The sequence below is a fragment of the Choristoneura fumiferana genome, chromosome 9, assembly GCF_025370935.1.
Source record: "Choristoneura fumiferana chromosome 9, NRCan_CFum_1, whole genome shotgun sequence".
Lineage (NCBI taxonomy): Eukaryota > Metazoa > Arthropoda > Insecta > Lepidoptera > Tortricidae > Choristoneura > Choristoneura fumiferana.
In genome coordinates, this window is record NC_133480.1 from 13,942,104 (window position 1) to 13,956,304 (window position 14,201).

Below are 14,201 nucleotides of genomic sequence, written 5' to 3' on the forward strand. Positions count from 1 at the left end.
TGTCTAGAGAAAAGCGTTTGAGAAAGAGACAGGTATATAGATTTTTCAAAAAATCATTATAAATCCAATTTTCAACCGATTTAAGTTTTCTCTTCGCTAAACACTGTCTATATCTATATTTTCTATATATAAGACATGGCAAATTCAAGGGTTATCAAATATCGTATTTAAAACTATCGTAGATCAGTGAAACGAATCCAATCACTTGCTGATATATTTTGGAATTATTTGAAGATATACCTTGTGTACCTAGTTCACAAAAGGGCTTGCAGTAGAGCTAGTAAGTCAACAAAGCTCTGTGGGTGGTAGGGCGATTATTGACATTGTATGTAATTTTTAATTCATTATGACAGCAGCCCAGGGGCCGTAGGTATAAATTGTGGGTGTTTGCGATTGCATTCACCAGCTCTTTCTATCCCTATCCTAAGTTTAAAAAGAATAATGGACCAAATACACAATGGTCATTTGATATAATGTAATTTTCTCAGAAATTGACAATATTACAGAATTGTTAATTTTGTCTAGTTTAAAATGAAGCGTTCCTCACTCAACTAAATCAGTTCATTATGACTGGTTGATTCAGCTCCCCGTTGGACTCAGGCGGTTTATTGTAATATTCGCTGTCAATTAGTCATAATGAACCGATTTAGTTGAGGGAGGAACGCGTCATTTTAAATTAGACAAGCTCTACAAAGTAAACCTACTTAACCTAGCCTAAACAAATCTAGATTACGTGGTCAAAAAAGATTTTATTTTCACCAAAAACATGTTAAGAGCGTTTATTCCTGCTGAGCTGGCAATGTTGCATTTTTGTTAGTTTTTCTCGATTATTCATAAAAATTGAATGAAAATTAAAAATGTGGTCTGATAGAACACTTCTTAATATCGAGATAATCGAGAAAAGTCTAACGAATAAAAGTAGACACATTAATTATATGTACCTACTTCTATCCATCATTTTTATTTTGTCACTTTATATGGAATAATGATCATAATCTAGTTACTTATGTGAAATGCATTCGAAACAATCTTCGTAAAATGTCACGTACAGTTTTGATTGGCGAGTGTAAATGAGTAAATAGGTCGGGCTCGTGCGTCCTACATTACGAAGGTCGACGGCACGAGAGCGTGGCCGGAAAACAGGGAAAATTCTCCACGGTAAACTATGGCATATGTCGGCGTCACAGACCTTATTACGACGAAGTGCAAACATCGAACTTCGTATCTGCAGGGCTACTATGAAACTCGAAGTTCGTGTCGTGCAGTCCCTCTGACACTTATACTATTTAATACGAGAGCGAGAGGGACCGCACGACACGAACTTCGAGTTTCGAGTTTCGTAGTAGCCCTGCAGGCCGTCCCGCTGACGCTTATATTATTTAATACGAGAGTGAGAGGGACGGTACGATACGAACTTCGATTTTCGAATTTCATAGTAGCCCCCCAGGTCGTACGGTCGTGTGATATTTTGGTATCGTAACCAATAATCTATAACAATCTTAAAACCAGGTGATATTCAATACCAGGTGCGCCCTTTAACAGGAGCAAATAATTAAAACATCGATCTAATTCGTCAATCTGAACGACATTTTAGTTCAGTGACTTTTTAAGAGAGAGACAAAAAAATAATCGGGCTTAAGATGTCAAACGGCGATACTAGCGCCAACTAGTATATCACAGAGAAACCCTACCCTCATTACATTTACTATATCTCTTTCCGTCATCTACCAATCATATTACATCTAAAATGATTAGTCGATCCTAGACGTCTCCTCTCCGCTCCGCTCATCTCCTCAGTGGAGCCGCCGCCTTACTGAGAGTTTTGTTAAGAAGTAAGTTTTTGATAAGAATCGATACTCCTTGTCTTCTTAAGTACTTTGAAAGGCCAGAACGTTAGAAAGAGAAGCTTGGTGCTATGGAAGATTCTAGGTACATAGAAGAGCTTATGTCGCCATTTATAAAAAAAGAGCTTATGTCAAATTAAGGATAAGGAAGGGCACATTGACTTAAATTCTATTCATATATAATAATAAACAATCCCAGATTAAATCTCACTCAGGCCTCAAAAAGTCACGGAGCATTTTATAAAAAACGGCCAGTGAAATTCGTAATATTTAATTCCACATAAATCTTCAAACAATCAATTTCATGAACTAAAAGAATTTCTTTGCTCACCCGCGACCTCATGATAGCTAAGTTTATGTAAGATACGCGTGTTCATGCAGTTCCTCCACCTCCGCACTGTAAGACAACTCACACACAAATCACACAAACCCATTATGACCACACCACCACTACAATACACTACACGCATACCACACGCATGCATATCTTGCATAAACTTAGCTATCATAAAGTCGCGGGTGACCAAAGAAATTCTTTTAGTTCATTGATATGGACCTCCGCAAAGTAACGCCTGATTCAATAAATTAACTTCGTTTTTCTTTCGATTTCATAACAGATAGGCCTCTGAGGTCTTTACAAAAACTGTTGATGTTGATAAACAAAATGTATTGATGTTAAAATACTCCGAATAACAATTTAATTTTATACCAGATATAAGAAAATAAGGGAAAATTGAGTTTCATCGGCAATGAAAGCAGAATTACGTTTGCGATTTTACCTGAATACATTTAAAGAAAAGTATTTTGTTTTGTGCTATGTTTATAAATAAAACCATTTTTAGACAAGGAATGTTATACAAGAATTATGTTTTAATAATATTTTCGCTTTACCAATGGAACTCGCATGACCCCTATTTTCTTTATATCTAAAAAAATAACATAAAAAGTGTTTTGAAGTCAATTAAAAGGCGGATTAGCTACATAATACAGTGATACATATAGGTAATATAGACTTACAAACTTACCTACCATGACAGTTAGGTAGTTAATATTACTTATAATTTTGTTTCCTAATTTCTTTTGAGTTTTAGAATATAGCTAATTAAGTTTTCACAAATTCTGATATAGGTTCTCAGTCTATGAGTTTACTATACCTACAATGGAAATGAATTTTAAAATCTGTGCCAGCTGGTAACGTTGTGTAATGAAGGTCTTTTAGCACACACAGGTAATGCAGTTTAGTAAGAATTTAACTTTCTATTTAATTTTGTACTAAACTTCAAAACTGTGTAAGACGTGCCATATAAACAACTAGCTTTCACCCGCGGCTTTGCTCGTGTGATCTATAATATAAGTTCTGGCAGTTTAATTGAAACTTCGGGATTTTACTCAATTCCACTTAGCGGCTGAGATTTCATGATTTTAAACTCGAGATCGTGTTAGATATTTACATACTGAATTTCATTCAAATGTTTCCAGCAAACTTCCGCTTTTATAATACGTAGATACCTTATTTAGGATTATTATTATCTCGTACCATTTGCTTGTGACGCAATACTTGTACCAAATGTTCAAAGTGTACTTGAAGGGTCCACGGAAAGAACATGTCTAGTCACCTTTTTTTAAAATTGAGATTTTAATCTCAAAATGTAGAGCTCACAAAGTACTATGACTTACCACTGAATTAAATAATCTGAAAACAATATAAAATCTTTTTTTTATCTTTTAAATAAATGGTAATCATAGTTAGTGTTCGTGATGACTAACTTTCAAACCGCTATAACTCAAAAAGTTGCTTAGGTGACTAGACACGTTCTTTCCGTGGACCCTTCACTTGTACTGTGACAATTCAATGACAAGCCTCCAATTAGCATTAAAAGTACTCCAACAATTCAGCCGAGTTAGGTTACACGGAATAAGGGTTGTTCCTCAAATTCTTGGCTCGGGCGACAGAAGGGCCCTCGTGGGACTCATTGTCTCGAAACAGATGACAGGCAAGTCTCGCGTTCGTTAAAGAAACGATTATAACATAATTGAAACAGTTATAATAATATTATGAGTTTATTAGCGAGATATTCCTAACTGGGCATTTTCTTTCACTTTATATGATGCTTTAAATGTTTTTTCAGAATTAGGTAACGTTGGGTTTTTCTTACTCAGAATCATTAGTACTTGATTTGGACGAAGAAACTATGTAGATATATTGATAATGTGGTGCATAGACATTTTTGACACTGCATATTACCTACTTGATGAGGATTTATGATATCATTTTCTTGTTGTAAACTTGGCGTTTGTAAAAATAACAAAAGTGTAACCGAAGTTAGGTATATGTTATAAAATGTGTTATTTTTAATTTCCGTTAACTTTAACGGAATATTCAACAGGTCAAATTAAGTTAATTTCTCCAGACACTAGTGGGCTAAATGTTACTGTTTAAAAGATTATCAAAAATGAAGATAGTTTATGCGCAATAAAATAGTGTAAAGTATAGTGAGAGTTCTTAATTTCTGAGCTTTTGAAAGTGTTTTTAATTTATATATATATTTAACAAAAGGAGGTTAAAAAAGTACCTACATCCATATATGTATTATCCGTGTTCTATTTTACATGTGAAAGAAATTGTACTGACGTTAAAACATAATAGAATATGCGGCAATATTACAATTCATCAGATGACGTATGGCGGTAAATCTCATCGATTAAATTTTCAGTAGCCAGACTTTCCACTAGCCAGGGTGCAAGGGGTAAAGAATTTAACAATGAACCTGATTAAATAAAAGAGAGATGTATCAAGAGATCAGAACATTAAAGAAGACGCTAACTTACTTATGTTAAATATCCATCCAATACTAGCTAATCCAGTTTTAGTAACGTCCATTTAATCACTTCCATTTTAACTGTAGTTTTCATAAAGTCGAAAAGGCCAAGAAAATACGTAACACATGATTTTCATAATCTGTAGTACAAAGTGTCTCTTTACCTTTATAAAGCATGAGCGTTTTGTTTTTTAACTGGCCAGAAAAATTTAAACCTACCGACTGGCTCTGGCACGGCCTGCCACGTAGCGTTGTCTGCAATGTCGTCTTTGCCTCCAATGTCGTCATTGTCTTCAATGTCGTCATTGTCTGTGGAGTCGTTGTCTGCGACGTTGCCGATATCGCAGGCGTGGTGTCGTGGTTAACTGATAACGTGGCACGCGGCCCCCTCAGCGTCGTCCGACGTCGCTATGAAAGAGGTGAGCTGCGTTGCCGTCGCCCTTCGCTAGGACCTGTGGAAAGATGACTACAGTCACCATCAGCATATCAGCATCCATGCGCATAACCAGAGCAGGGAAGGGGCCGCCCCCTTGGAAATTGTGTGCTCTGCAATATATTACGCCTCGTTTACATTTTTGATTAGTAATTAGGGCGAGTTCATATACTTTTTACTCGCACTCGCAGAAAATGTATGAACTTTCTCCGTATGACATAACAAGCGCGGCTGATGTGACCTAAAAAAATCTGACTTGCACCCCCCTAGGCCAGAAGCTGGGTACGCCCATGTCAGCATCAGCAGAATATTCTGATGACTCACTGAAGGCTGAACCGTACGCGCGAGTGGCGTCAACTGCTCGGCGGCTGACGCGCGGCGAGCACGGCCTTATTCATATAGAGCAATCACACATTATTTGCCTATTATTGGTACAAGCAGCCTCACCTGTGTCGTGGTCCCTCGCTCCGCCGCAGCCGCATCTCGAGCGCGGTCTGTCCCGCCAGCGCAGCCGCAAGTGCCGTGGCGAGCGCGACGATCTGCGTGCGCGCACAGAGCAGCTGCCGCGCGCCACACGCAAGTGCCAGCCCCGCGTGCCGGGACGCGAGCGTGAGCGACCACGGTCCGCGCCACCCGGGACCGCCGATGCAGATGCCCGACTACGTAAGAACATATTGTAAGGCGTAGCTCTGAAGATGGTATCTAGATAATAATATATTTCACAGTTTTGTCGCACCTACGATTCGGACGGAGTATAATGAAATGAGCACCAAATTTTCCATTACTTATACTATGACGGACAGATGTGCAAGTTGAAGAAAGTTTCCAAAAAGTTGGGAAACTTCTCGGAAATTTCTGGAAATTTTTACAAGAAATATAGGAAATTTAAATTTGGGAAACGGAAAGTTTCAATCCCTATACAAAATAGTGAGAAGTTTCCAAAATTTTCCTATATGAAAAATTCCGCAATTTTGGAAAGTTTCTTTTGGCATATCAGTACGTGAACGTGACGAAATCGGGGATTCCCCGTTCTATATTATATATTTATAATTGAACGGTACAATGATGCCATCTTGTATGGTATAGTTTTTAAAACCTAAACAAGAAGGCGTCATAATTTTTATACTGATAAGTTTAAAATTGTTTTTCCGTTCGATCAACGTATTGCCAGTACTGTACTGATTTATAAAATAAATGAAAAATAGTCAAATACCGAATAGTACGAATCACCTGCAAGACGTCCCAGAGGGCAGCACAAGCGCCCCACGCGGCCGCAGCTACCGCGGGCAACGCGAGGTCCGTCCGCGCGGCGCGCCAACGCAGCAGCGCGAGCATGAGCGACGCGTGCGCCGCCGCGCCGCCGGCCGCCAGCGCGCCGCGCCGGCCCCGTGCCGCCGCCATGCTGAGAGTCGCCGCCGCCAATGCCTGCAGGCAGCCAGCGCCGCATAAAGCCCGCCACGCGCAGCTCCAGCCGCCCACGCATACACCGTACCACTACATTCAACAGGTCCAACGAAGTTCATTTCTCTAAGACCCGAGGCCGTATGACTAACGTTTCTGACGCTCGCGATCGCAATAAAAAATAATAATAAACAACAACTTCAAAATAGAACTTAAATTTTCTCAAATGCTCTCATATTTTAGTTGTAAGTAGGTGTAATATAAGATTTTTATTTAAAAACAGACACGGGCCGCGGCCGTCTCGAGTTGCCCACCGCTGCTCTAAGACACTAGTGGCCTAACTTCTACTGTTAAAAAACAATCAAAGCAATATTATAATTACTTATTAGACAGAAAACATTTTCATGAAGTTCTCACCAAAATTAAAAGCCTACATTTATGCTGCATGTGTACCTTAATATAAGACGTATAAATAAATCCCTGTTGTAGCCCGATGAATAGCCCCATGGGGAAGCTAAGCAGCGCCCTCGGGTCTTTGATGATGGAGCGCGCGTCGGGCGGCGGCGCGGGCGCCGACGTGGCGCCGTACATGCCTAGCGCCAGCGCCACCAGAGCCAGGAGCACCCAGAGCGCCACGAGCGCCCGGCGTCCGTCTGATGTTAGTGCCGTGCCCGACAGTGACTGCACGTCCGGGCAGCCTGCTGCACCACATGTTTGTTCCTAGAGAGCACAAATTTCTTCCATTTTGTTATCTACCTAGGCGTATCAGGGGGGGGGGAGGCAGGGGAGGACAGTTTTTTCTTAAGTTTGGAATCTATAAGTATTCCAGCAGGTGGTTGGGTCAGTTTAACTGATAATCTTTGTAAACAAATATTTTCTTAAATTAGATCGATATTCAATGTAGGTAGGTATCTTGAATCCAAAATTACGCTTTAAAATCTTTACAATGTTGTTAAGTCCAACTCATCAAACCATCTGGTGAAGTATTCCATATAGAGCATATCCTTTTATATGTTTCCTATTCAGTTCTTTTATTCTCCAATTCAAACAATATTTTCAGGCTTACGGTGTTGTGTGAAAGTCGTACCTCATATTCCTCGTCCGGAAAGTATTCCTCAGGCGGAGGCCACCCCGGTACCGTTGCATTAGTCGGCACAGGTGTGAACTGACTCATTGGTGACATGTCATCGGGCCAGATAAGCAACGCAACACCTAGCAGCAGTGAACCACACACTAGCCCAAGGTCTTGAGCTGCCCGAAGCGCCCTCAACGCTCTCCTCAACACAATCTTCCGTCTGCACTCATCCCCAGCAGCTTGTGCTAATGTAGTAGCAGACGCGTATAGAGCGAGGGACATGGGAGACAGAGCAAACCCACAAGCTCCATAAAGAGGAAGTAACACAGATAAAGGTGTCGCAGCAGTGTGCGCAGTCAGTAATATACAAACAAGGACATGAGCTACAGCGATAACGACTCTTGTACCAGTTTTTTGTAAAATCAAAGGAGAAAAAGGCGCGACTAAAGCAGCAACTGTGTGCATGATTGCAAGTGGTATAGCTCCTGCCTCAGCTCCTGCGAATGCAGTGAATGGGAGAAGAGCTGTTGCACAAAAGCCGCTGGCAACGCATAGGAGGGTGAAGCGTTGGACGACGGGTTTGGGGATCTTGGGGGGTTGTCGGGCGATCAGGCGGCGGACTGACGCGGCACCAACTGAGGAGGCCACGGAGTCCCGCCGCCGGGAGGGCGCCACGGGAATTGGAACTCTGGCTGACGACTTCGGCTTCTTCCACAGCCATTCTTTCTTGTATATCGTGCTTACGGGAATCTGTTTGTGGAAGAAAAATACAGAATGTTTAGTTCATTTAAATAGACAAAACCGGCCAAGCGTGAGGCACATCGAAGTATATTTTGTTCGCATCCCCCTTTAAGGTGAATGGGAGCCCCTCTTAAAAATATTTAAAAAATATTTTTTGACAATTCGTATGACTGGGTCAACAAGATGCTTATACTGTGAAAATTTTAAGACTGTATAACTAGCTTTAACAGTTTAGCTGTAACATCTGTGTGAGAGGCGGACAGACGGAAGGATGAGTGGACACGAGAGTGACAATAACTGGGTTCCGTTTGGACAATCTAGATAAAATGTGTTTTAAACAATGCTACTTGTGTATTGTGTATGTAGTTCATAGCATCCGCTAGATTATGAAGCTCAATAAAACGACAACGGTTTTCTTCTAACACCGCAAAAAAGATTCTAAGAGAAAATTTACAACCTATGCGACAGCTTACCAAGATTTACAATACCTATTGTCTAAGTACTTCAAAGTAATAGAAGTGAATTTGTGTGATGAATATTTCAAAGGCCTTAAATGTCTTGTTACCTACACCGCCCACGAGTCTATTACTATTGTGGGAACCGCATAAAGGGGCAAAATTAATTCAAGTTTCTTGATATACATCAAAGTAAGGCCCGTCATACATCAAAGTGAGAAAGGACATGTGATTTCAACAAATACATTCATTTGATTGACCAAACGAGCTTTCGCAATATCAAATGTTCACAGCTATTAATGAAAATTTGAAATTTGGAAGCCGTAGTAACTATAGCAGTTTGACCATGGCCTCTTATGTAGAGGATTATAATAGATTTGAACCCAGAGCCTCTTTTGGACACAAAGAAGAAGACAGCCCATGAGACTATCTCGTCTACACGAACCTGTTTCATGGCATAGTGTTTGTGCGGGTCGAAGACAGTGCGCAAGATAGCTCTCACTAAGTAATATCGGCAGTGACTGTTCCATCAAGACCGGGACACTGCCGTGTGGCTATCTTGTCTACACCAACCTGTTTGCTGGCATGGTGTCTGTGCGCGTCAGACACAGAATGCAAGATAGCTCACATTGACATCGGTAGTGACTGTTTCGTCAAGACTGCGACACTGCCATATTATGCGACTATCTTGTCTACAAAAACCTGTTTGATGGCATGATGTCTGTACGGGATGGAAGCAGTGCGTGAGGAGGAACCCACAGCTCAGTTCCCACCACTCAGGAACCCAGAGCCTGTTTTGTACACATAGCGGAATAGCCCATGAGATTATCTTATCTACACCAACCTGTTTGATAGCATGGTGTCTATGCGGGTCGGACACAGTGCGCGAGGCGGCTCGTACCGACGCCGGCCGCGACCGCTCCGTCAGGTCCGGGAGGCTGCCCATGCGACTATCTTATGTTCATACCTGCAGAAAAAAAAGTCGGACATTCAGGCAAAAAATATTTGAAATTACCCATGACTATAGGGCTGGCGCATTTCTCGCCCAACGTATTGGCATCACAATCCAGTGTGGAAATGCAACCAGCCTAAATAGCCTAATGGACATACTTCCGCAGGTACAAGGTTTTTAGGATAGTTTTTACACAAAAACGATGCCCGTCAGATAAATGAGCAAAAATTTTAGTACGCAATAAGATTAAAACCATTATTTTCTTTACGACTACGAGTAAGTACATGTATACTTACTGCGAAAACCACAATAATTTTATAAGTATGTATTATTCTTATTTTGCTGATAACAAAACAAAATATGCAGAGCTTTGCTTTATACAATTCCAGATATATCCCTTTCGTTTCAGCGGCTTTGTTTGCGTTTTAACAATAGAAGTTCTTTTTAAGGTAATAGTAAAATGTTAGGGTAAACAAAACGAGAAATTTGAAGAAATAGTGGTTGGATTATAAACTGGGACGCGAAATATCGATCGTTAATGGACAAATAACTTATTCAGAAAAATACGTATACACTGGAGAGAAAGAACAGAATACTTTAATGAAAGTTCAACGAGATATCTTTACCATTATCATAAATGCATCGATCTGTCTCTCTTCATGCTAATGTCGTTTTTTACATGATATTTAGTGCCTCGTTTAGTTTTTGCCGCATTCTCAACAGAGGTTTTTGAACCGGTGGTAGATTTTTTGACATTTATAGGTGCAATGGAGATAGTTCGAAACTCTGGGAAAGGTAGGATAATTTTTATCCCGATAAATTGCAATGGTTTCTCCTGTGCTATGGCCTCTCCAGCAAAGAGTTGTGGTTCCGAGCCCAGGTTAAATTTCAAATTGAGCTGAAAAGGTATCACGAGGAAACCTGTGAAAAAATCAGGAGTGTGTGAAGTTCTCAATTCGCACTAGGCCCATTGCGGCCCAAGCCCTCTTATTCTGAGAGGAGGTTTCTACTGCTTTGCAGTGGAACGTATATAGGCTGAAATAATAAAGATTAAAAAAGGATCAATACTTTATATTATGTCTACCATTAGCTGCACTACGAAAACGATTCTGTATCTCGTAAAAAAATTATCGTAATTATGTATTTAAATTTGCACAATACTTAACGAAACTCAAAACAGTAGTAGTTATACAAACATAACGTTCATTATAAGCGATATCAGTTAACCTTCGTGTGAGCGCGAAGATTATTTTATACGGGAATTTGCCCTTCTACGAGATTGCTACGATCACGTAGCAAGGTGTCGTAGACTCGTAGAGCCAGATGCTTCATTATTATCATATTCATGCTAAGGCACGTTTCATCGCATCTTAATAATAATCTTTGATGAAATTCAAAACTACGTTATTGATATATGTAATGCTATTTACCTCTCTATTTGTGAAGTATTAGTGAAATCCCTACTATCACTACTAATATTATAAAAATTAAAGTAACTCTTTCTGTCTGTCTGTTACCTTTTCACGCTTCGACCACTGATCCGATTTAGACGAAATCCGGTATGGAGATAGCTGGAGTCTTAAGGAAAGACATAGGCTACTTTTATCCTGGAAAAATGAGTACTACCCGCGGCATAACTAAATAATTATATTATACAGGCCCCTGTCTGAACCGAGAATCGATCCCACCAAATGGTAAATGAAGAATGAAGATATGGAAGATCTCCTCCCACGTCACAAGTATTTCTTGTCTTCCATTTTCCTTTTTTCGCGTTATATTTATGGCAACAATTTTCGCCTAATTTTACACGGTTGAGTCTTTGGTAATCTATATTTTTGTTTTAATTTTGTGTTATTTATTTAATTTATTCCTACTATTTTACTACATAACTAACTTCTGTTATCATAGCTCGTGATCATTATCACTGTGAATGTTCTACTTAGATCGCCTAAATCTTTTTACTTTTTAGCAGGCACATTGTCGCAGTAAATAAAAATAGGCACTAGAACGGTTTAATATTACCAAGATTTTTATTCCTGACGTTACTGTCAAGGTAGAGCAAGTGGGGCTTAATTTGAGTAAAACAAGTAAAAGTTTTAAGACGTATATTAGACCCCAAGGCTGTACCGACAGAAAAAAAGAAGGTCTCAAGGGTCGCGAATATAAAAGTTGAATTGGAAGGCGTTTCTTGGTTAGGCTTCCCTGGATTAGAGTCTAAAGCGCAGGCCACCGGTGCTGGACGAAGGCTGAAAGCCGTAGGGGCTCTAGGGAATGATTATGATAATGACATGTTATGTTCAAATCACAGCAAATTTCAAGGCAATAAATTTTCTGGCTAGTTTTGAATTTGACTATAGGTAGATACGTTAAGTAAAATTTAATTCTATTCACGGTTATCGTAATTTCACGCCGCTTCATGCCAATAATTCGACTCAACTGGAGCGAGAAAAATGCTTTTAAGTTAACATGGGAGGGTACTTATTTCTCAGCACGCTACGCTTGTATGCTCCTCGACTACAGAATCGGCCCTTTACTTGGCAATGTATGCCACAATGAACATAATTCAAGACTATTTATTTTTATTTTTTAAATGTAGAATTTTTTGGACTCCTAGGTAACGACGAGGTTTGAATCATGAACTTTTTTAATTTTGCCAAATAAAGGATGCTGAGCGAATTTTTAACATTTCGTATGTTACCGGGTTTATCGATTTGTAGCGACTCTATCGCCATCTAGTGATCGAATAGAGTGTAGCTGCTACATCTTACAACTCTACTCTTATGGATATATACAAGTGGCAATGGGCTAGCCTAGCGTCCTACGAAATACAACTTCCAATGGGCTAGCCTAGCGTCCTAAAAAATACAAGTTCCAATGGGCTAGCCTAGCGTCCTAAAAACACAAGTTCCAATGGGCTAGCCTAGCGTTCTAAAAATACAACTTCCAATGGGCTAGCCTAGTGTCCTACGAAATACAACTACCAATGGGCTAGCCTAGCGTCCTAAAAAATTCTAAGCAATCCGTCAGTTTGGCTCTGTGCACGACACCAGCGCCACCTAGCGTCCGCAACTTTTTTGGCTCTGATGCTCTAACGTTTTGAAATTTTGTCGCGACATTGTGACCAAAATCAAACTTATATCGTATTAATTTATAATAAAAAAATACCGTGATTTCGATGGACAAAAGGTTGTGAATTCATTGCTGGTTATTAAAATTAAATGTGGTAAGTAAAATTTATTCAAAAAGTGTGTTTTATTTTCGTTATGCCAGGGTTTGTTTACTTCATGTTTAGTTGTACTTTTACTGTAAAACGAAAAGATAATGCTATCTTATTGGTTTCTTTGAATAATAGTAAAATTATATAATTGTTCTTATATCGCTAGTAATAAATTAAATATCGTTTTCAGATTAAAATGAGTATCATTTAAAGACCGGTTTTGTGAGTATCACTCAATATAAAATTTCAACCACAAACCGTTTCATAAGGAAAATTGTTGCTGGATATGTCCGAGATGTAGAGGAACTAAGAACAAAACAGGGACAGAGTTCAATAATTCAAGCTCGCATCATAACACAAACATCTATTACTAAAAAAAGGTAGTTAAAGTCTATACAAATTGCTTTGTTAATGACAGATTCATATGAGTTGAGTATGACAGATGACTAAACTTGACTTGACTAAACTTGGGAGATTCCGTATAAAATACAAAATCCTTAAAAAAATATAAAAAAATATTACCTAATTTTTTCGTAATGGCTACGGAACCTTATTTTGGGCGTGTCCGACACGCTCTTGGCCGGTTTTTTGAACTGAAACTGATACTTACAGTGTGTTACCGGCAGCCAGGCTTTTTTTTTATGGAGGTTAAAGTAACTTATTTCTGTAAGTTAACCATGACATTAATTTAATTAATAAACTAAAATTCAGACTTTGTTAACTTTCTAACAAAATTAATTTTGTCGACATAGTTTACATATATATACGTGCAAAATTACAGCTTTCTAGCATTGATAGTCCCTGAGCAAAGCCGCGGACGGACAGACAGACAAACAGACAGACAGACATGGCGAAACTATAAGGGTTCCGTTTTTGCCATTTTGGCTCCGGAACCCTAACAATTTACAATGTGTATGAACAGAACATTTAAAGTACATCATTTAAAGAAAATATTACAATTAAATAATTATGTCATGTATAACAAATAAAAATGTAAAATGCAGATTAATACCTTAATAAAAAAACAACCATTTAATGTTACACCTATAAATATACATTAATCAATCTAAAAAATCTACCTACATGTATCAATTTACGGCTAACAAGAACAAAACAAATACGGGTGAAACTTACTTTGTTCAAAAAACTTGTAATCTTTAACCGTATTCAGCTGATTTATCACACTTGTTCACATTACAAGCGGAATTTCACCCACTTACGTGTAGAAAAACGATTACACACATCAGTACTTAAATAAGGAGAG

At 39.1% G+C, this 14,201-nt stretch overlaps 1 protein-coding gene across 1 annotated transcript; it reads right to left on the reverse strand.

Moving 5' to 3' along the window:
* Positions 1 to 5,539: 5,539 nt before the first annotated feature.
* Positions 5,540 to 9,787, reverse strand: LOC141431515 (uncharacterized). Its single transcript, XM_074092703.1, has 6 exons — positions 9,784 to 9,787; positions 9,613 to 9,722; positions 7,585 to 8,322; positions 6,951 to 7,217; positions 6,327 to 6,590; positions 5,540 to 5,755 (listed from the first exon to the last, which is right to left on the reverse strand). Exons 1-6 carry the CDS (start codon positions 9,785 to 9,787, stop codon positions 5,540 to 5,542), a joined length of 1,599 nt encoding a protein of 532 aa, XP_073948804.1.
* Positions 9,788 to 14,201: the final 4,414 nt, after the last annotated feature.

What these genes read in the sequence shown, in the direction of transcription:
- LOC141431515 (XM_074092703.1), bottom strand. An exon ending in TTTATACGTCTTATATTAAG is followed by an intron (nt 6,591 to 6,950) that starts GTACACATGCAG and finishes TGTTGAATGTAG; the next exon opens with TGGTACGGTGTATGCGTGGG. An exon ending in CCCTCTGGGACGTCTTGCAG is followed by an intron (nt 5,756 to 6,326) that starts GTGATTCGTACT and finishes GTTCTTACGTAG; the next exon opens with TCGGGCATCTGCATCGGCGG.